General features: G+C 32.0%; 2 protein-coding genes across 8 annotated transcripts; one reads left to right on the plus strand and one right to left on the minus strand.

Annotated features, from left to right (window-relative positions):
• The first annotated feature begins 876 nt into the window (after window positions 1–876).
• On the plus strand, window positions 877–10,665 carry LOC111695673 (leucine-rich repeat extensin-like protein 3). 6 transcript variants are annotated; one of them, XM_023465074.1, is made up of 8 exons: window positions 877–1,154; window positions 2,649–2,846; window positions 3,264–3,314; window positions 4,166–4,277; window positions 7,395–7,556; window positions 7,878–7,964; window positions 9,076–9,194; window positions 10,477–10,665. In XM_023465074.1, the coding sequence occupies exons 1-8, from the start codon at window positions 1,140–1,142 to the stop codon at window positions 10,495–10,497; spliced, it is 765 nt and encodes a 254-aa protein (XP_023320842.1). In that variant the 5' UTR covers window positions 877–1,139; the 3' UTR covers window positions 10,498–10,665. The 6 variants fall into 6 exon arrangements, 5 of the variants coding, with proteins under 5 accessions (XP_023320842.1, XP_023320844.1, XP_023320845.1 ...); XR_002763922.1 differs by lacking the exons at window positions 9,076–9,194; window positions 10,477–10,665 and adding an exon at window positions 9,009–9,063 and having other exon boundaries at window positions 7,878–8,973; XM_023465076.1 differs by lacking the exon at window positions 7,878–7,964.
• LOC111695672 (sodium/potassium-transporting ATPase subunit beta) lies at window positions 10,663–18,352 on the minus strand. Of its 2 annotated transcripts, none has more exons than XM_023465072.1 (10): window positions 18,152–18,352; window positions 17,451–17,591; window positions 17,072–17,193; window positions 15,619–15,719; window positions 14,294–14,419; window positions 12,056–12,137; window positions 11,612–11,695; window positions 11,342–11,426; window positions 11,082–11,170; window positions 10,663–11,021 (listed from the first exon to the last, which is right to left on the minus strand). In XM_023465072.1, the coding sequence occupies exons 1-10, from the start codon at window positions 18,303–18,305 to the stop codon at window positions 11,007–11,009; spliced, it is 999 nt and encodes a 332-aa protein (XP_023320840.1). In that variant the 5' UTR covers window positions 18,306–18,352; the 3' UTR covers window positions 10,663–11,006. The 2 variants fall into 2 exon arrangements, with proteins under 2 accessions (XP_023320840.1, XP_023320839.1); XM_023465071.1 differs by having other exon boundaries at window positions 14,294–14,416; window positions 15,616–15,719; window positions 18,152–18,351.
• Between the last annotated feature and the right edge of the window lie 1,961 nt (window positions 18,353–20,313).

Raw genomic sequence — 20,313 nt, forward strand, 5'->3', positions numbered from 1 at the left:
CTGAGTGTCTGTTTGTATGTATCCCGGACACGTCAAAACGGCTGAACCGATCACTTCAGCCGTTGAGGGACCTCGTGTGACTCCAGGGAAGGTTTATGGATGATCGAATTTTCAAAATTTGTGTTTCCCGCCCTCTCAAACATAAAAACAAAAAGAAAACAACCCCTACTTTAAATTATTTATTCCGATTCATTTTATTTTTTACCTTTTTAAAAATCCTTGTTTTAAATATTAGATTATGTTTACTACAGTATCGATTCTGACCAAAAACAGTGTTCTTTATTTCTTCTGAAAAAGGTTTTAAATCAAATCAAATCAAATCAAATCATTTATTAGGCCACAAGTTAACAATATTCATATTAATAAAAATGACTATACAATTACATATATATATTTTGTGGCCGGGGAGCTACAAGATAGCTCAGGCTGTTTTCACACGAGCTCCCCTGGTTCAGAAAAATAATGATTAGATTCAAACATTGTGCAATGTGCCTTTATGGAGCACAAAAATGGCGAAGAGTAGCGGCGGTGGCGGTTGGAGAACAGGAGGCGGAAACATGGCGTCAATCTTTACAGTCACAAATACAAAAAGTTTTAGGCTCAATAATGTAGAAGATTGTTCTTGATCAAGAAATATTATTACTACATGTTATTCTAATCAAGATAAGAGATCAAGAATAAGCTGAATATTTCTTCTGACAAGGATACATATATATGATATTCATTATATGTATCAAGTATTAAAAAATATGAACAGATCATATTGCAGTCCATGAAAACCCCAATTTAATCTAAGAAACTAGAGTTGAACAGGTATAGCAAAATAGCCGATTGCATTCAAAGTTCGATAATCTATCCAGAAAATGTTGCTTTTTGCTAGCAATACAAGACAAATCTGGGTCAAGTTCATTCCAACAGGAAGTGAAAGAATACAAGGGAAATCTATTTATAAATAAATTTTTACATCTAGGAACAAAAAATTGATCTCGATTTCTTAAGGGGTATTGGTGCATCTCAATATCTGAATTCCTGGGGAACACTGGATCCATATAGAAAGAAGGAGGGGCAAAAGAGCTAAAATGTTTTACAAGATCTGCATTTTAAAACTTTTTCTTTAATGTATATTTATTTCAGATAAAATGAGGAGCTTGGTGGTAGGTTTTTCTATTAAAAATATTAAAAATCTGATTTTTTTATCCCAATAAACATAGGAATTAAATGACAAGTTATATAATGTTATTGTTCTGTGCGGGATTTTTTGATCCCAATAAACATAGGAATTAAATAACTTATATAATGTTATTGTTCTGTGCAAGATTTTTTGATCCCAATAAACATAGGAATTAGATAACTTATATAATGTTATTGTTCTGTGCGGGATTTTTTCGTTAACACAATATTGTAATATCACAGTTAAAACATTTAACACAGAAAACTACTAGTCTCAGGATTTCCAAAATGTGGTCTACCATTTTTTACGTTCCAAAATTGACACAGACATTAGGAAATTTGCCTAAAACAGTTCAAATATTTAATTTCTACGTCAATTTTAAAGATACAACTTTGGAAAGCTCTTTAGACTTTCAGTTTTTTTGATGTACTGTATGTCATTTATCAATTAACGGAAATCAAAGACAATATTCAAGTAGTCTCTCAATTCCCATGTTTATTGGGGCACCCTGTACCTAACAACCGTCAAACTGACTGAAGGTTGGCCGATCAGAATTTGAAGTGTCATTGCATCAAAAAAGATTTAATTTTGAAAATTCAATGAAAATGGAAGATTTTTTTATTGTTATTATTTAGAAGAAAGAAAAAATGAACAAACTAAATATTATTGCTGTACAAAATGTGGGTGGTGCAAGGCATCCTGTAAGCCTAGTATACTAAAAACCATGTACTGCCCAATCTAAGTTTTGATAATTAAACCATGTCTTGTCGTGGGTTGGACAGAAGGTTGGGTTTAGTATCCAGGGTTGCTTGCGTAGGAGTACAGGAAGCTAAAAATCCTGCTCAGTGTTATCTGTAGTATACTGAGTGTCCAAAAAAAATACCCTCTTTGCCTGAGCCTCTTAGCTTCTTGTATCTTATTAATAAAAGGATAATCACAAAAAAAAAAAGCAATTTAGGCCATAGAATATATCCACTTAAAATAGAATCTTTTTTTAAAAAAAGATTCTTATTTCTGACAAAAATATTTAATATTTATTATCATTATTGAAGCTAAAAGGTCAAATATTTAAACTTTGTGATTTACAAAAGCACAAGATGATACAGAACCCATGGTATGACGTAATACAAGAAAGGGCGGGAAATGCAATAATGGTTTAAAAATTGCAAATTTATTTTATTCCGTGTACATACAAAATATGATCTAATCACCACAAAACATATTATGCTATTCATATAACTTTTTAAAAGAAAAAAACGGATTTTAATTTTGTCATGGTTACTTTCTAACACGCTTCGAGTCCCAACAGCATTATTATTGAACTTGATCTCGATGTTATGAAATTTTGTGATACCTATTGTTATGACCGAAATATTTTTAATAGTTTTGGTGCTAATTAAAAAATAATTATAAAATACTTAGCGACATTTCTCGACACTCTTCCACTATTTTCTTGTTACCACTGTATTTGTTGTAGTTGCTGTTTTTACCGTCCTTGGCGCTAGCTGCTCCGAAACCAGATTCTAGTAGTAGTTACGGAGCTCCCCATGCGCCAGTGTACGATAGTTACAGTGCACCCCCCGCCCCAACCTACGCTAAACAGCAGTACTACCCACCTCAACAGCAGTACGTTAACCCGCCAGATTCTCATGTACATCATCATTATTATCACCAGGAACCGTACACTTATTCATAATGCAAAATTTTATAAAAATGGTTTGAAAAAGTTTTATTAAATAGATCAACGCCTAATTGATGTCGCCTCTCAATGTTTCGTTGGATACCAGAGTCGTACTCAAAGTTGGAGACATTTATGTGAACTTTTTATAATTAAAATTGCAACAAAAAAAAACTATTTTTCTAAGCTTGGTAAAAAATTGGAACATAAAAAAAACTATATATATCCCTAAAAAGCATCTTTTAATTTTTATGTTTGAAGACCCCAAAATATATAATTTGAAAGAATTTATAAGAAATAAAATCTTGAAAAGGACATGCACACAAGAATCGTTTTAGTTTAAACATAAGTAAGTTTTTTTTTAAATTGTAAAAAAAAATTGAAAAAAAAAATAATTGTCTGGTTGTTTTAAAGGCTCAGCCCGTTGTTCAGGTTCCAATCACTCCTCAGCCATATGTTGTTCAGGTGAATCAAATAAAAAAAATTTTAAAAAATATTAAAAGAGGGATAATTTTTTAAAGTATTTTTTAATGTAGAATGAAGCCAAAATTATTTCCCAGTTGCTCATATTTGTAACAAAATGACAAAAGTGTAAATTTAAGTAAATCAACACAAGTAAGAAATTCCTCCAAATTGGAGAGAAGTTTCAAACTAAAATTTAAAAATTAAAATAAAGAATTCTCTGCTCTGAGAGCTCGAAGCATTAGAAATTTTATTATATCATAATTAATAATTTCTATTCCTTTACTTTCATAATGTTTGATATTTAACATTTTTTACGCGTTATTTTCACATTTTTTTCTTCACGAAATTTTCGTAATTTTCCCCCGAAATTTTTGCAAAAATTTCTAATTTTTTCGCGAAAAGATTACAACGAAATTGCGAGTGAATTAAATGCGAAAAAATGCGATTTCCCCTTTTCGCTGGAAACCCTATTTACAGGCTTGTTTTTACTATGATCGGAAAAACTTAAAAGAGATGTTAACTAAAAGATCAATAAAAACGAGTCGAATCGACTTTATTTTTTTCGGCCCGATAGCATAGCAGTGATGATATATCATATTTGTTCGCAGAAAAAAAAATTATTAAAAGGAGAGAAACAGTTAATATCCTTCCGGATTTAATGAATTGCAAGGAATCGTTGAGCAGCTACCGCCGCGCCGATTCAAAGTTAAAGTTGCATTCAGATTCAGATAATAAATTAAAGAGTGAATCGGGGATTCTGGATTTGAACCGATGGTAGGCAGTTCAACTACCTCTCCGATTAATTAAATTTGGTCCGATGTTCCTTAAATTCTATTATTTTCGTTGATCAGGTTCCTCAAAACGTTCCAGTTCAGTTTGTTCCCATCAATGTAGATGTTCCACCACCACAGTATCAAACTGTTCCTGTACACCTAGCTCCTCAACAGGGATATGTACTTCCAGGTATACTCATTTATTCATTCACACATTAATTTATCCTTTCAAACATAGTCATAGATTCATTTATTTATTCATAGATTCATTTATTTATTCATAGATTCATTTATTTATTCTTGGATTCATTTATTTATTCAGTTAATTTAATCTCACGTATTCATTATTTTCATGGTTTATTCCAAGGTTTATTTATTTACATTTATTTATTGTGACGTATCAAAAACCGCTCAAGAACTGGTTTAAGGAGAATAGTCAAAAGAGCTGAAATCTATTGAATTGGATACCTTTAATCCCGAGCGCTTAATCTGAATATCTAATGTGAACACTTTTAATTTCGATCCTCCTTAATCCACTTTTGATTGGACAAAGAATGTAAAATTTTCTATTTCCAGAAGAAATAATGATTGTTTGATAATTTGAAAGTACGACGACATTTGCGAAAAAAAACATTTTTGCGTTCTTTCCCTTCAAAAATACATTTTATAAATAAATGCGCATTAATCATGTAAACTAATAAATTGAAATGATTTAAAATTGTTTGCGATGTCTAAAATTGTGTCTAAATGACTAAAACACTTAAAGGGTAGGCTCAGTCTCCACGGAGGGTAGGCTTCCCACGCATGACACCGGCCTTCCTTTCGGAACTTTCTTTTGATAAAACTTGTTCCTCTGCAGTCTTCATATACGTCACAGTCAAATGCTTTCAAAAACAGTGGTCGGCATTTTTTTCATTACAATGAAGACGACTTTTCTAATTAAAGTTTTGATTGCTAACAAGCTTCTTACAAATTACAAGTTTTCAAATAAAGAAAGAGAAGATACAAGTAAAGAAGAGAAGCCATGATTTTGTGTATCCATGCTGTTTAAATCTTGGTAGAAATTAAAATTGAAGTAGAAAGTCGTCTTTATTGTATTTATATACGTCAACGACTGTACCATATCTCCTCTACCTTTGGTAAACATACATTCCTTTATAAAAAGCTGTTTTGGGGGGGAATTCAAAAATGTTCTTTGAATCCATATTAAAAACAGCTCTTTACAAAGGAATGTTAGAACCAATGGAAATGGAAATTCCAGAGGGATTCAAAGATAAACCCGAGGGCGTAGTCCAAGGGTTCTTTTTTATTTACAAACTATCAGCTCCAGTAAAAAAAAGGGTTTGAAGAAACGTTGATACAAGAATATTAATAATTGCATATTTTATCCTAAGAAAATGTTTATCATTTTGTAAACCCATATGATTTTTACACTACATATTATTAAAAGCTCTTTTTTTCCAACTAAAAAATTACATTTTCTTCTTTCAGTATTATTAGCTCTCTTCATAGTTCTATCTTTTTCCTTTTCTATGTAATTAACTTTTTTACTTCTCCCCACTAACCATTTTTTTATTATTTTTTAGTATTTCTCTTAAATCTTTTTGTAAGCATGATTTTATATGGGATTAAGCCTTTTTTTGTCAATCATCCTTAATCATAGGGTCTATATTGAAAATTGAATTAAGGATAATTGTTTATGTAATTAGAGAAAATTGTTCTTATTTTTTTTACATTATTCAAATTCAAGTATTCGAAAAGATCAATCCAATTTTTTTTTTAATTCATAATCTGTAAAATTCTCAAATAATGTTTAGCAAAGTCTTCGAAATGTTTTAGAGTTTTATTTCAAATGTACAAAAAGAAAGGCTTGCATGGACAGATTAGAAAGTAAAAGGCGAAGATTATTGATAAAAAGAATGTCTAAAGAATTGAAACTATTTCAAAAGACAAATAATGATCAATTTCGAGATCCGAACTTCCAAATTCTGAGTCTAGAAAGACGACATTTGAACTTTATTAATTAGATTGATATTTATAAGCTAATTATTTTTTATGTGTTTTTGATGTTTTTATCGAGGGAAATATGTGCTGTGTAGTGTGTACACAGCACAGTGTACAACTGCTGTCGTCTTAATATTTCACAGTTTTAAGGGCTCCGCTGTATGATACAACATAAAAGTTTAAGAATCAAAAGATGGATTTAATTTGGAGAATCGAATTAAACATTGTAATTGCTTCGTAAACTATCAATGCAGGTGCATAAATCAATGCTCAGTGATGCATGAACAAACGAAAATTCAGAAGTGCACAAAATGCATCTTCAAATTAAAACTTAACTTAATATTGTGAAAAGATATAGTGTGCTTCTTTTTAAACGTACAGAGCGCCCCATATCATATTAGATTATCTCCAAACCTAACGCTAAAAATGATGCAAATTACTCCGTAGAATTTTATTAGCAATATACAATTTTTATAAATGATTCAATCTTTTAAAGTATACTGTCCTGAAATCCGAATGTAGAGCTATTTAAAATCCAATATGATTTCAGACACCGCCCCGTACCAAATCATATTTCATCTTGTACCAATGTACATATAATGATTCGATAATTCTTGTACATATCCTATATTCCTTGTACATATCCTATATTCCTTGTAAATATCCTATATTCCTTGTACATATCCTATATTCCTTGTACATATCCTATATTCCTTGTATATGTCCTATATTCCTTGTACGTATCCTATATTCCTTGTACATATCTTATATTCCCTGTACATATCCTATATTCCTTGTACGTATCCTATATACCTTGTACGTAACCTATATTCCTTGTATATATCCTACAGGGTGTCCCAAAAAACATGGGAATTCAGTGACGAATTCGATATCGTCTTTGTTATGAATTAGCATTGTAATACCTAATTTCAAAAGCCATAATATTATTATGTCTGCTAGAGTTTATTTAATGAAAAGGGTAAAAGACTGAAAAGATGTGTCTATAATGTCTCCGCAAGATGAACAGTGAATATGGACAAGTTTCTGTAATTTTCTTGTTTTACTAAGTACAACCGGTTGCAGTCAAAACATAAACAAACAAAATGTAAACATAGCAGACGAAACTCTTACAGATTACAGCTTTCTCAGTAGGTATCACTATACTAAATCAAAGAATTATTCATAAAGGCGATATCGAATTCGTCACTGAATTCCCATGTTGTTTGGGACACCCTGTATATTCCTTGTACATATCCTATATTCCTTGTACATATCCCCCGTCCTTCCTATCCTCGTGTCCTAGACCGATCTGAATGCTACGACTATGATTTGGAATGTTTGGGAAACATTGGCAGAGATTTTGGTCTTCCCATTCCTCATCCTTATCAAGGTCCTGTAGCAGCCCCGTACCAGTATCCAGGTCCTTCTCCTTATGCAGGTTCTCCTTTCGGAGGAGGAGGATTAGGTAAATATGAAACCTTATCCGACCATCCCAGCTTGCCAGCCACTCTATTTTACCTCCTCCTCTTTACCAGGGCTCATGCCCACCCATTCTACCCCTTTTTACCTCTATAATTACCTCATGCCCACCCATTCTACCCCTATTTACCTATATAATTACATCATGTCCATCTCATCTACCCTATTTACCTCTATAATTACATCATTGTCCTCCCCATCTACCCCTATTACCTCTATACCTACCCCATCTATGTACCTCTATACTTTCCTCATCCACTCCTATTTACCTCTTTACTCACCTTATATACTTTTTTATCTCCTGTAGCAGCCCCATACCAGTATCCAGGTCCTTCTCCTTATGCAGGTTCTCCTTTCAGAGGAGGATTAGGTTCTCTTTTTGGAGGAGGATTAGGTAAATATAAAACCTCATCCGACCCTACCAGCTTAGCCACCCCTGTTTACCTCATCCCTATCCCATCTACCTTTATTTACCTCTATACGTACCTTATCTACCACTTCCTACCACATCCCTATCCCATCTACCTCTATTTACCCCTATAAGTACCTTATCTAAAACTTTCCACCACAATCCTACCCCATCTACCACCCGATTTACCTCCCAATACCATGTAACTATCCAATCCTACTCCCCACAACCCTATAACTATCTAATCCTACTCCCCACTACCCTGTAAATATCTACTCCTACTCCCCACTACCCTATAATATCCTAGACTGAAGACGATACATGGATAATTTGACTTTAAAACACCTTCAGACTTCGATGGTGTTTAGTTTATACAAACGATAATTAAAGTCGTATAAATCTAACAACACACATGACTGTTACTAACACGACTGGGCTCATAACGTATGATTCGTTGTGATTAAAGGGATCGTTGACGTAATTTAAAAAAGAGAAGCTTGTCCGATTCACAAGGGTACTCTTTAAACCTTTGCCTGAGCAAAAATGGAGAAAATATCTTTGTTTTTTTATCAATTAAAAATTGATAATTTTTAGTCGTGGTTTCTCGATGAAGGTTACTGATTTTGCAACAAAGACAAATAACGAAATTTGCATAATGTTCCAAGGTCGAAGAATGACATTATCTTTCCCAATGTTACTCAGATAAACATTTAAAAAGAGTTCCGTTTTGAATTGAGCTTGCCAATCTTTAAATGAAGGTTCACTCTTGAAGTTACGTCACAGTCTCTGTAATTCATCAAAAAAGAAAACATTGATGAAATTGGTAAAAATTTCGTTAAATATTTTTGTGTTTTTTTATTGTAAGAATAATTTCGAACCAAATAAAAGAACAAAAAAGTCTTTAAATCAATACAAAAATTTTCCCTTTTTGGGGTCATATTCCGACTGTATTTCAGGAGGTTTTTGGGATCATATTCCGACTGTATTTCAGGAGGTTTTTGGGATCATATTCCGACTGTATTTCAGGAGGTTTTTGGGGTCATATTCCGACTGTATTTCAGGAGGTTTTTGGGGTCATATTCCGATTTTATTTTAGGAGGTTTTGGAGGTGGTTTTGATGATCCTTACATCAAAAGAAAAGAATTGATCAAGAGCGGTCTTCTTCTTGGAGCTGGAGTAATCAAGGGAGCTCTTGTTACAACATTGATCAATCAGGTATCTTTCCCTTTCCCCTGATATAGGTACCTTTCCCTGTCAGATATAGGTACCTTTCTCTGTCAGATATGGTTAACTTTCCCTTTTCCCCTGATAAAGATACCTTTCTCAGTCTGATATAGGTACCTTTCCCAGTCTGATATAGGTACCTTTCTCAGTCTGATGTGGTTTCCTTTCTCAGTCTGATATAGGGACATTTTCCTGTTTGATATAGGTACTTTACCCAGTCCAAATAGGTTGTCAACCTATTTGACCCAGTCTGATATAGATACTTTTCCTAGTTTGATATAGGTCCCTTTCCCAGTCTAATATAGGTATATTTTCTTGTCTGATATAGGTATCTTTCCCAGTCTTATATAGGTACCTTTCCCAGTCTATTAAAGTTACCTTTCTCATTCTGATATAACCATATGTACCTTGCTTTGTCTGATATAGGGATATTTTCCTGTCTGATATGAGTATTTTACCCAGTTTGATATATGTATCTTTCCTGGTCTGACATAGGTACCTTTTCCAGTCTGATATTATAGGTACTTTTCCCTGTCTGATATATGTACCTTTCCCGTCAGATAAAGATACCTTTCCCAGTCAGATAAAGATACCTTTTCTCAATCTGAAATAGGTTCCTTACTTTATCTCATATTGGTACTTTCCAAGTCTGATATGGATACCTTTCCCAGTCTGGTATAGGTACCTTACTTTATCTGATATTGGTACCTTTCCCAGTCGATATAGGTTCTTTTTCCTGTCTGATACAGGTACTTTCCGTGTCAGATATAGGTACCTTTCCCTGTCTGATATAGATACTTTTCACAGTCTAATAAAGGTACCTTTCTCATTCTGATATAGCTACCTTTTTCTGTCTGATATTGGTACCTTTCTCAGTCTAATAAAGGTACTTTTCCCAGTCTGATATAGGTACATTTCCCTATCTGATATAGGTACTTTTTTCTGTCTGATATATAAAATGTCCCGCTAAACATGATATTTGAGAGACGACGTTAAGGTCATCTTTGTTATTTGCAATAATATGCGGCATTTTCAAAATGGGGTTTGCCTTTTTTGTACTTAAAAGAATTATATGAAAAATAAAAAAATAACCCAAAACTCTTTTTTCTTCCGATTTCTTTGTTATTTTGATACAGAAGTTACATCTTGAAAAGCTATGAAGTACTGCTATAGCTATGAAGCAAATAAAGACGATCGAATTGGGTCGTCTCTCAACGTCATGTTTTTATAAACTAAATTATTTTCATTTTTTAAAACATTTTTCTGTTTTTAGGCGACTCAAAATGGCAAATAGATGCGAATTTACTGACCCAGGTTGAAAAGCGTTCTGTTGGAGCTAGAAGTTATCTAGCTACAAAGCAGTTTTCCAGCTATCTATGATCTAGTCACATACTTATAAATAATTTATTGTATTTATTTTATTTATCGTCTACTCAAACTAAATAAATATTTTTATTAATAATAATATAGCGTTTATTGAACGGGGTGGATTTAACATTCAACATGTTGAAAATAATAAAACTTTTGCTAAAATTCCTAACTATATTGCATAAAACACAACATAGTTTCAAAACTTTAAGATCTAATTTCTCAAATGTGGTTTGAGCTGCCTTTTCTTATATGTTTAACACTACTGGTTGCAAACTGGCAATTGTTTATTCACAAAATACACTAGCAGCACTAGCACCTTCTAGCGTCATTATTTGAAACTACGGCGTGGCTAACCGGCGCCATTTTGTTTCAAATTCTGGAACGAGTTGTACCGCCAGTTATCTAACCATTGACTACACCTCAACTAATCACTTAATCAATCATCACCTGGAATAAAAAACATTTTAGAAACAAAAAGTTTTAAAAAATTGTATTTGTTTGTTCTACCTCGAAATGTGCCAGCCCTCTTCTCTCCATGGAATCGTGCACGATGTTCTGGGCATAAGCTTTGCACTCAATAGCAATCATGACACCTTCTGCAAAAGCAAGTGGCGATAATAAATTTGAAATTTCAAATTTCAAATTTCAATGAAAATTTTGTAAAAATAATTTGTCAGCATTTAGTTGGTAAATAGGCCTACAACTGAAGAATTTTTGCATTTTTAAAGAGGGATTTTTGTATTTTTTGTATCGGTAAAAACACTTACTCTTTGGGTTCGTGAGTTGGATAAAGATAGCAGGGCTCAGATATCCTCCCTGATTCCGATACGGGAAGTAGTTTGCCGATACTCCCTGATTAATTTAAAATAAATCATAGATTTAACCCAAAAAATAGAATTTTTGTAATTGCTCAGAAAAAAAAAGTTTTCGTAAATGATTTGGAAAAACATATAATTTTTGTAAATGCGAGGAAATAATATAATTTTTGTAAATGCGCGGGAAAAATTTATTTTTTTGTAAATGCACGAAAGTTTTACCTGATCAGGATAGTATATCAGTTCCCCAGCATTCTCTACATCTGCAGGATTCTCACCTTTGCACTCAATCCACACCTTGTTGTTCTAAACAAGAATAATAATTAGAATTTAGTAAAATGATAAATTCTATGTAATCTTTAATCTATTTTATAATCTAGTTTAAAGTTCTTAACAGCTGCTGCTTGGGGGGAAATAAATATGGCGGATTTCTTCAAAATGGCGGCGCCCATCCTTGAAAGAGGGAATAGTTTCCGAAAGAATATCTATGCATTTTTCATGGAAAGAATGGAATATGAAACCACGAAACCCTTATTTAACTGTCTGCACTCTGTAAAACAATAATTCTTATAAAAAAGGAAATTTTAATAAATAATTTGCCATAAATTTTAATGCACAATTACGGGTCAAAGGATTTTGCGCAACAAGGGGGAAAATAATAATTACCAAGGCGTCCTTATCGTTCTTAACATTTTCCTCCATAGCCTTCTTGATGCTGGCGGGGAATTTCTCTGGCAGATTGTTTTTACTGAAATTATCATTATTATTATTATCATTTAATTTTTGTTATCATTATAATTATATTAATTACAAAAATGTTTTGATCTATTAAGGTTTAAGATTGTTTCCAAAAGAATTCTATTTAATTGAATAAAAGTTGGAGTCCCTGTAGGATTATATTATACTGCAGTATTCTGCTTTAAAACAGAAACTTTATTTTTAGCTCAAACTACAAAATATTTATATTTAATAACACTAGCCTTAGAGGGCGCTTCGCGCCCATCTTCTAAATATATTGTGAAACATGTTCTCTTTGTGTACATCGTAAAACAAAACAAAAATAATTCGCGGATTTTCACAAAAAATTTCGTGGATTTTCAAAATTTTAAAAAATTTAATGAAGATCGAATTTTGATGGAGACAAATATTTAAAATTTTGATCATTCATAAACCTTCCCTGGGGTCCCTAGATGTCCCACAAAAAATTTGGGCCGATTGGTTCAGCCGTTTTGACGTTTATTGGATACAAACAAACAAACAGACAAGTCAAATTTATATATAGATTTCAGGGGATAGAAATATGGTTTTATAATTGATGAAGTTAAAATAAAAAATGTTTAACGCTTATACAAATAGACAACTAGACACTTGACAAGTTGACAACTAGACAACTAGACTACCAGACAACTAGACAACTTGAAAACTAGACAACTAGACAACTAGACAAGTAGACAACTAGACAACATAGACAAGTAGAAAACTAGACAACTTGACAACTAAACAATAAGACCGGTTGACACAAGACATCTTATTATCTACAAAGAATTTTAGAGAAGTATCTCCTTGTTTTACATGTATTATGTACACAAATTGTACTCAAAAATACTATTTTTTGCTCTCCGGAAAAAAATACAATATATTTTGTCAAATTAAGTTTTCTTTTCTGACGTCACAGTAAAACTTCGAATTGTAAAATAAATCAAAAACTTTTAATTTAAAAGAGCAAATTAAACTTTTAACACAGATTGTTTGAAGAACAAAGCTTTGAAACTACATTACAACTGTACAATACAATTGAACTCCTAGTGCAAACTATAGTGTACAATACAATTGACCTCCTAGTACATACTATAGTGTTCAATACAATTGACCTCCTGGTATATACTATAGTGTACAAGACAATTGACCTCCTAGTACATACTATAATGTACAATACAATTGACCTCCTAGTACAAACTATGGTGCACAATACAATTAACCTCCTGGTGCATACTATAGTGTTCAATACAATTGACCTCCTAGTACATACTATAGTGTACAATACAATTAACCTCCTGGTACATACTATAGTGTACAATACAATTGACCTCCTAGTACATACTATAGTGTTCAATACAATTGACCTCCTGGTATATACTATAGTGTACAATACAATTGACCTCCTAGTACATACTAAAGTGTACATTACAATTGACCTTCTAGTACATACTATAGTGTACAATACTATTAACCTCCGAGTACATACTATTGTATACAAAAAAATTAACCTTCTAGTACATACTAAAGTGTACAATACAAATGACCTTCTAGTACATGGTATACTGTACAATACAATTGACCTCTATTAAGATTCATTAAACTCTACTTATAATCTCTAATCTCTATCAGATTAATCTCCTGTAAAGACTTAAGGAAAATGTTTAAGAGGGATTAAATATATTTATAATGTTCATATACAGGGTTACCCAAAAAGGATGAGACTGCAAAGACGACCGGAAACTCTTAAAATGCTACGATCCCAAGGTTAACCTATGTATTCTACTTGAGATATAGTAATCTAATAGTAGTCTCTGAAGTCTCATCCTTTGTGGGTAACCCTGTATAGTATAAAAACCAGAGTTAGTCAACACACCCTATGTAAAGAATAAAAGTTATGGAAATGGCCCTGACCCGACTTATGACAACTAGTGTCCACATGTTGTCCAGCCTGTTTCCTTCCATTTTTAAGTTCAATATTAATTGATTATAATTAATATTTTTGTCAAATCATATATTACATCATCGAAAGAATAAGTTTCAATGCGTTTTATGTCTACATAAAAGTCTCAACATTTGTACATCTAAGTACACTGACACAGACACAATACAGACAAACAAACATAACGGTATGGGTCTGCTTCTTACCTGACGTTATAGATCTCTGGCACCCAGCCATATATCTTGTTTAGTTTAATGAGAATACAAGGCTGACCATTCTTATATCCATAATGGTTTTCAGCTGTACAGTCACCTTGGAACAGTTCTTCTCTAGAAGGATAAACACTCAGAAAAGGATTAAAAAAAAGAACATTCAGAAAAAAAGATGACTAAAAGGACAGCCATTGCAATTGCATGTCTGATGATGCATGTCCCCCCCCCCCTCCCGCCTCGTCTAAAATATTGCAACCTCCCGTGATTAAACTATTCCAGAGCAGTTTAAATTAGAATAAGTTACCCCAAACTTGATTATTCCACTGAAGTAAAAGCTAATTGTGACAAAAGTGAGCAAAAAAATTGAAAGCTTAGGTATAGAAGAAAATAAATTGAAAATAACTGAAAAATTGAGAAATAAATTTGAAAAATTGAGGTCAGATTGGAAATATTCAATAGCTATTTATAAAAGTGTTATTTTGGTTCGCAGTGTTATAATGTTTTTGGACAGAAATTTTCTCTTTATCGAGAAGGTTAAATTCTTTTTAGATTGAATTTTGTCCCGAGCTTTAGCGAGGGACAAAATATAATCAAAAAGGCGAGAGAGAACCTTTGAGATATAGAAAAAATTTAAGTCCAAAAACTTTATAGCACGTCGTGCCAAAATAATACTGTTATAGTTAATTTCATGAAAGGTGTGTGTACTTGTCTTATTTCAATGGCTGTTTCTAGATAAAATAAGCTTTAAAACAAAGCAAAAGTCAAAATATAAGGTTGATTTCAATTTTATTTTCATTTCATTTGAAAAAAATATTTTGGTAATAGCCTAGATTTTTTGGAGAAAATCCGGGAACCAATCAAAACTTATTAGCACACGTGCTATAATGTACAGTTAATTTAATATTATAGCACGATGATTACTTTATAGCAAGTTCATTATGAAATTCACGATGAAGTAAGTTTCATAAAAGATACAATGATTTTTTATCTATGGTTTGATAGATTTATAAGATTGCACAATTTTTTTTTTCTAGAAAGTAATGGATGTAAATGAGAACTGGAATGAACCATCAAGCATTTTTCATTTGAGTTTGCTTTATTTTTGGGTGTTCAGCTTTAGTAGGGTTGGTATTGGTATTAGAGCATGGATTCATACAATGATTGGTATTTATTATTAAAATTGGTTTTGAAATCATTTCAGGGCTGTTTTCTTAGAAAAGTTGTTACAATCAAATGCATAAGTATTTAAATGATTGATTGGGTAATATTAGATTTGGAAGACGATATAATTCAAAAATCTAAAATGAGTGTTATTCCTGTTAATCTTGCATATCTGGTTATTTCCGGGTGGCCTTGAAGCCAGTTCTCCGCACTCTACTCTATCCACCATGTCGCTGGTTACTGTGTCGTTCTTATAATCCTAAATAATAACAAGTAAGGCACAGTTTGAAACCCATTTTACAAAAAGTAAAAAATTAAAAATTCAGAACAAATTAAATCAGATAAAATATTTCAAAGTTTATTCTTGAGTCTCTAGCATTCAAAGTTAGACTCGACTTGATGAGTTTTGATAAAGTGATTTACTGGTTTAATATTAGGACTCAACTCGTAGTAAAATACGTCCCAACACATCTCAGGACTTTATTTCAGTTTTAATGGCAGATTAGTCTTGAGACTATATTTTCCAAATTATTTCTCTATACTGCTGCATTCTCAGTATAACTATCATGTACTATCCAACCCTAATCATGAAATGTTTATACATTAAGCATATATCATAAGATATTAGTTAAGCAGAGGCCTTGAGTACCTAATATAAATGGATTCCAGAATATTATTTTCATTTTCTCTTTCAACCTTTCCCAAACCCCGTCTAGCATTTATTCTCTTTGATTCTAGTTTCAAAATAATTAAACTTGAGAGTAGGGTATGAGAGAGAGCAAAAAAGTTTAGCTAAAAGCTTAGATCAGGAGTTTCTTGAATATCATGAATTTTTGCTTTCATAAAATAATTAGAAAGAATTTTGTTCAGATTTTAGAAATATCAATAAAGAACTTGATTCAGGATTCAGAAATATCAATAAAGAACTTGATTCAGGATTCAGAAATATCAATAAAGGACTTGATTCAGGATTCAGAAATATCAATAAAGAACTTGATTCAGGATTCAGAATTATATAAAGAACTTGATTCAGATTTCAGAAATATCAATAAATAACTTGCATGATTCAGATTTCAAAATATCAATAAAAAACTTGATTCAGATTTTAGAAATGTCAATAAAGAACTTGATTCAGATTTCAGAAATGTCAATAAAGAACTTGATTCAGATATTAGAAATGTTATTGACCATTGTTATTTTTTAGAAATTTATCGTTAGGTAAATAATATTCTACAATTTTTTACATTTAAATATTTAGCTGATTTTGAGCTTAATTGTAACAGATTTTTTAAGAACATTAAAGTTAATAAATACTAATTTGAACTTGTGAAATATAAAAAATGACAAGAAGAACAAGAGAAGTAATGACAAGAAGAAAAAGAAAAGTAATGACAAGAAGAACAGTAGAAGAAATGACAAGAATAACAAAAAAAGTAATGACAAGAAGAACAAGAGAAGTAATGACAAGAAGAACAAGAGAAGTAATGAAAAGAAGAACAAGAGAAGTAATGACAAGAAGAACAAGAAAAGTAATGACAAGAATAGCAAGAAAAGTAATGACAAGAAGAACAAGAGAAGTAACAACAAGAATAACCAAAATCTATATTATACCTTGAGAAATTTTTCTAATCTCTCGACCCATGGTTCCCAGTTTCCATTATCTTCTCCGTGTCTGAACCAGACCAGGGTAGATTCAATATCATTGGTGTGCGGCATGGGCCTGAACCCGACCCCTAGATAATTAAGGTTTAACAGACAGTCAATACATGGCTTTGGGAAAACATAAAAAAGGGCTGGATAAAAATTATAGGGAAAAAGAAGATTAGTTATAATTAGTTTAATGAACATAAAACGTAGCCATTGTGCAGTTTTATAGGTTGATTTCCTTTATAACAATACAAATACAATCTACAGATAGACTGCTTAAATGTCGTCTTCCTATTTCACAGTTTTATAGTTCCCATTATGCGTCTGAAAGAGGTTTACTAACCTGGATTTGATCCAATGATTCCGTTTGAATTTAACCATCTTGGTTCCTTCATATCTAAAGTCTGATAAAAGATCCAGAGCATTCCCATGAAAAACCCGGCGAGGAAGGCGTAGTATATAATATAGAAGACACCAATCTTAACTAGAAAAAAAAATTATTTTCTACGATTTGTTAAAAATATTTTTGAGATAGTCACAACTCACAGTGTGACACTATCCAGAACTGTTAAAACTGTTTTTGGTGTATAAAAATAGAAATAGAAGTGGATGCCATTTTGGAAATTCAGTTAACAGTCACTTTATTGTAATTTTTTGGGAAGTATTTTTTTGAAATTTCAGGCTTTTCCAAATCTTTAGAAATCTAAAAGTGGCCTAAAGCCGTCACAATTTGTATTTATTAATATTGCGGTCAAAAATATTGATAATATTCAAGGGTGGCTCAGGTGAGGCGCCCTCCCCCCCTGTCCCCCTGAAACCAACCCTGAAAGGAATAATCCGAACTGATATCTTGTACTTTAGAGTATTGATTTTCAGCTCTATTCCCTGGAAACATTAAAAACTTTTTTTTAGAAGAATTTAATAAATTTATCACTTTAAATATATAAAATTAATTTTACAAATCACATATTTTAAGGTTTTAAGAGCTGACACTATAAAAGAGAGGAGGGGAGAGGGGGGGTTGAGAGGGATTAAAAAACTTACGCCAGCTCATTCCGGTTCTGCCCAAGAACTCGCTGGTCTCTGAATTCCAGAGAAACGTGGTGAACCCCTCCCATCCTGTCTTCTCCACGGGTTTCGTTGCAAACTTATATTCAGTCTGTTCAACCTTCTTGTCCTTGCCGTCTCCCCCCGCCATGGTTGTGATCTTGGTGCAGATGTAGGGCGCACTGGAGGAGGCTCCCCTTCGGATATGAAGTATTAGAAATCTTGGCCAGATTATTTTATAATATAATTAATTAATAAGCTTAATTATTGTTATATTGTTTTATAGTATGATAAAAACTATGATTTTATATTTTAGAAATATAATAATTTGTCCCGTGTTTGTCAGATCAAATTCCTTCCGGTTTAGGGCTTCCTGTATAAATTGTACATTATAGATTTATTCGGATGGATTGGATGGATTGGATGGATTGGTTGGATTGGATGGATTGGTTGGTTTGGATATGATGGATTGGATGAATTGGATGGATTGGTTGGATTGGATGGATTGGTTGGGTTGGATATGATGGATTGGATGGATTGGATGAATTGGATGGATTGGATTGGTTAGTTGAATTGGATGGATTGGATGGATTGGTTGCATGGTATAACTTTCCTTTAAGTTTCCTGGAAAACAAAATTGATTTCTATAGATTGGAATCCACTCTAACTCACCAACACGTGTATTCTGTACAGTTTGCACGTGTATTCTGTACAGTTTGCACGGGTATTCTGTACAGTTTACACGTGTATTCTGTACAGCTTACACGTGTATTCTGTACAGTTTACACGTGTATTCTGTACAGTTTACACGTGTATTATGTACAGTTTAAATGTGTATTCAGTACAGTTTACACGTGTATTCTGTACAGCTTACACGTGTATTCTGTACAGTTTACACGTGTATTCTGTACAGCTTACACGTGTATTCTGTACAGTTTACACGTGTTCACTGTACACTGTACTCTGTATAGACACTGTACACTGTACTGGGTTTGAGATTTCTGGGACTTTTTTCAAAATAATTTTTGATTGTTGTTTGTCAGATTATGTGTAGTTTTGCTTTGTCACAATTTGGATTGCTTTGTCACAATTTGGTTTGTTTTGAGAATAACTTGGTTTGTTTGTCACAATTTGTGTTTTTAATTTATTTGGTTTATTAGTTTGTAATTTTTACAATTTGGTTTGTTTTATTATAGATTGATTTTTTGTCATAATTTGGTTTGTTTTGTCAAAATATGGTTTGTTTTGTCATAATTTGGTTTGGTTTGCCATAATTTGGTTTGTTTTGCCATAATTTGGTTTGTTTTGTCATAATTTGGTTTGTTTTGTCATAATTTGGTTTGTTTTGTCATAATTTGGTTTGTTTTGTCATAATTTGGTTTGTTTTGTCATAATTTGGTTTGTTTTGTCATAATTTGGTTTGTTTTGTCATAATTTGGTTTGTTTTGTCATAATTTGGTTTGTTTTGTCATAATTTGGTTTGTTTTGTCATAATTTGGTTTGTTTTGTCATAATTTGGTTTGTTTTGTCATAATATGGTTTGTTTTGTCATAATTTGGTTTGTTTTGTCATAATTTGGTTTGTTTTGTTATAATTTGGTTTGTTTTGCCTTATTTTGGTTTGTTTTATCATAATATTGTTTTTTTTGTCATAATTTGGTTTGTTTTGCCATAATTTGGTTTGTTTTGTTATAATTTGGTTGTTTTTGTCATAATATGGTTTGTTTTGCCATAATTTGGTTTGTTTTGTTATAATTTGGTTGTTTTTGTCATAATATGGTTTGTTTTGCCATAATTTGGTTTGTTTTGTTATAATTTGGTTGTTTTTGTCATAATATGGTTTGTTTTGCCATAATTTGGTTTGTTTTGTTATAATTTGGTTGTTTTTGTCATAATATGGTTTGTTTTGCCATAATTTGGTTTGTTTTGTTATAATTTGGTTGTTTTTGTCATAATATGGTTTGTTTTCTCATAATTTGGTTTGTTTTATCATATTATGGTTTGTTTTGCCATAATTTGGTTTGTTTTATCATAATATGGTTTATTTTGCCATAATTTTGTTTGTTTTGCCATACTTTGGTTTGTTTTATCATAATTTGGTTTGTTTTGCCATAATTTGGTTTGTTTTGTCATAATTTGGTTTGTTTTGTCATAATATGG

This window comes from Eurytemora carolleeae, unplaced genomic scaffold, assembly GCF_000591075.1.
Source record: "Eurytemora carolleeae unplaced genomic scaffold, Eaff_2.0 scaffold166, whole genome shotgun sequence".
NCBI classification, from domain to species: domain Eukaryota; kingdom Metazoa; phylum Arthropoda; class Copepoda; order Calanoida; family Temoridae; genus Eurytemora; species Eurytemora carolleeae.

Excerpts from the sequence above, each read along its gene's own strand:
- LOC111695673 (XM_023465073.1), top strand. Across the intron at positions 4,278-7,394 it reads ACAGGGATATGTACTTCCAG|ACCGATCTGAATGCTACGAC; the intron begins GTATACTCATTT and ends CTCGTGTCCTAG. Across the intron at positions 7,557-7,877 it reads TTTCGGAGGAGGAGGATTAG|CAGCCCCATACCAGTATCCA; the intron begins GTAAATATGAAA and ends TATCTCCTGTAG.
- LOC111695672 (XM_023465072.1), bottom strand. The coding sequence starts at position 18,305 with ATGGCGGGGGGAGACGGCAAGGACAAGAAGGTTGAACAGACTGAATAT. Across the intron at positions 17,592-18,151 it reads CAGAACCGGAATGAGCTGGC|TTAAGATTGGTGTCTTCTAT; the intron begins GTAAGTTTTTTA and ends TTTTTTTTCTAG. Across the intron at positions 17,194-17,450 it reads AATCATTGGATCAAATCCAG|GGGTCGGGTTCAGGCCCATG; the intron begins GTTAGTAAACCT and ends TTAATTATCTAG.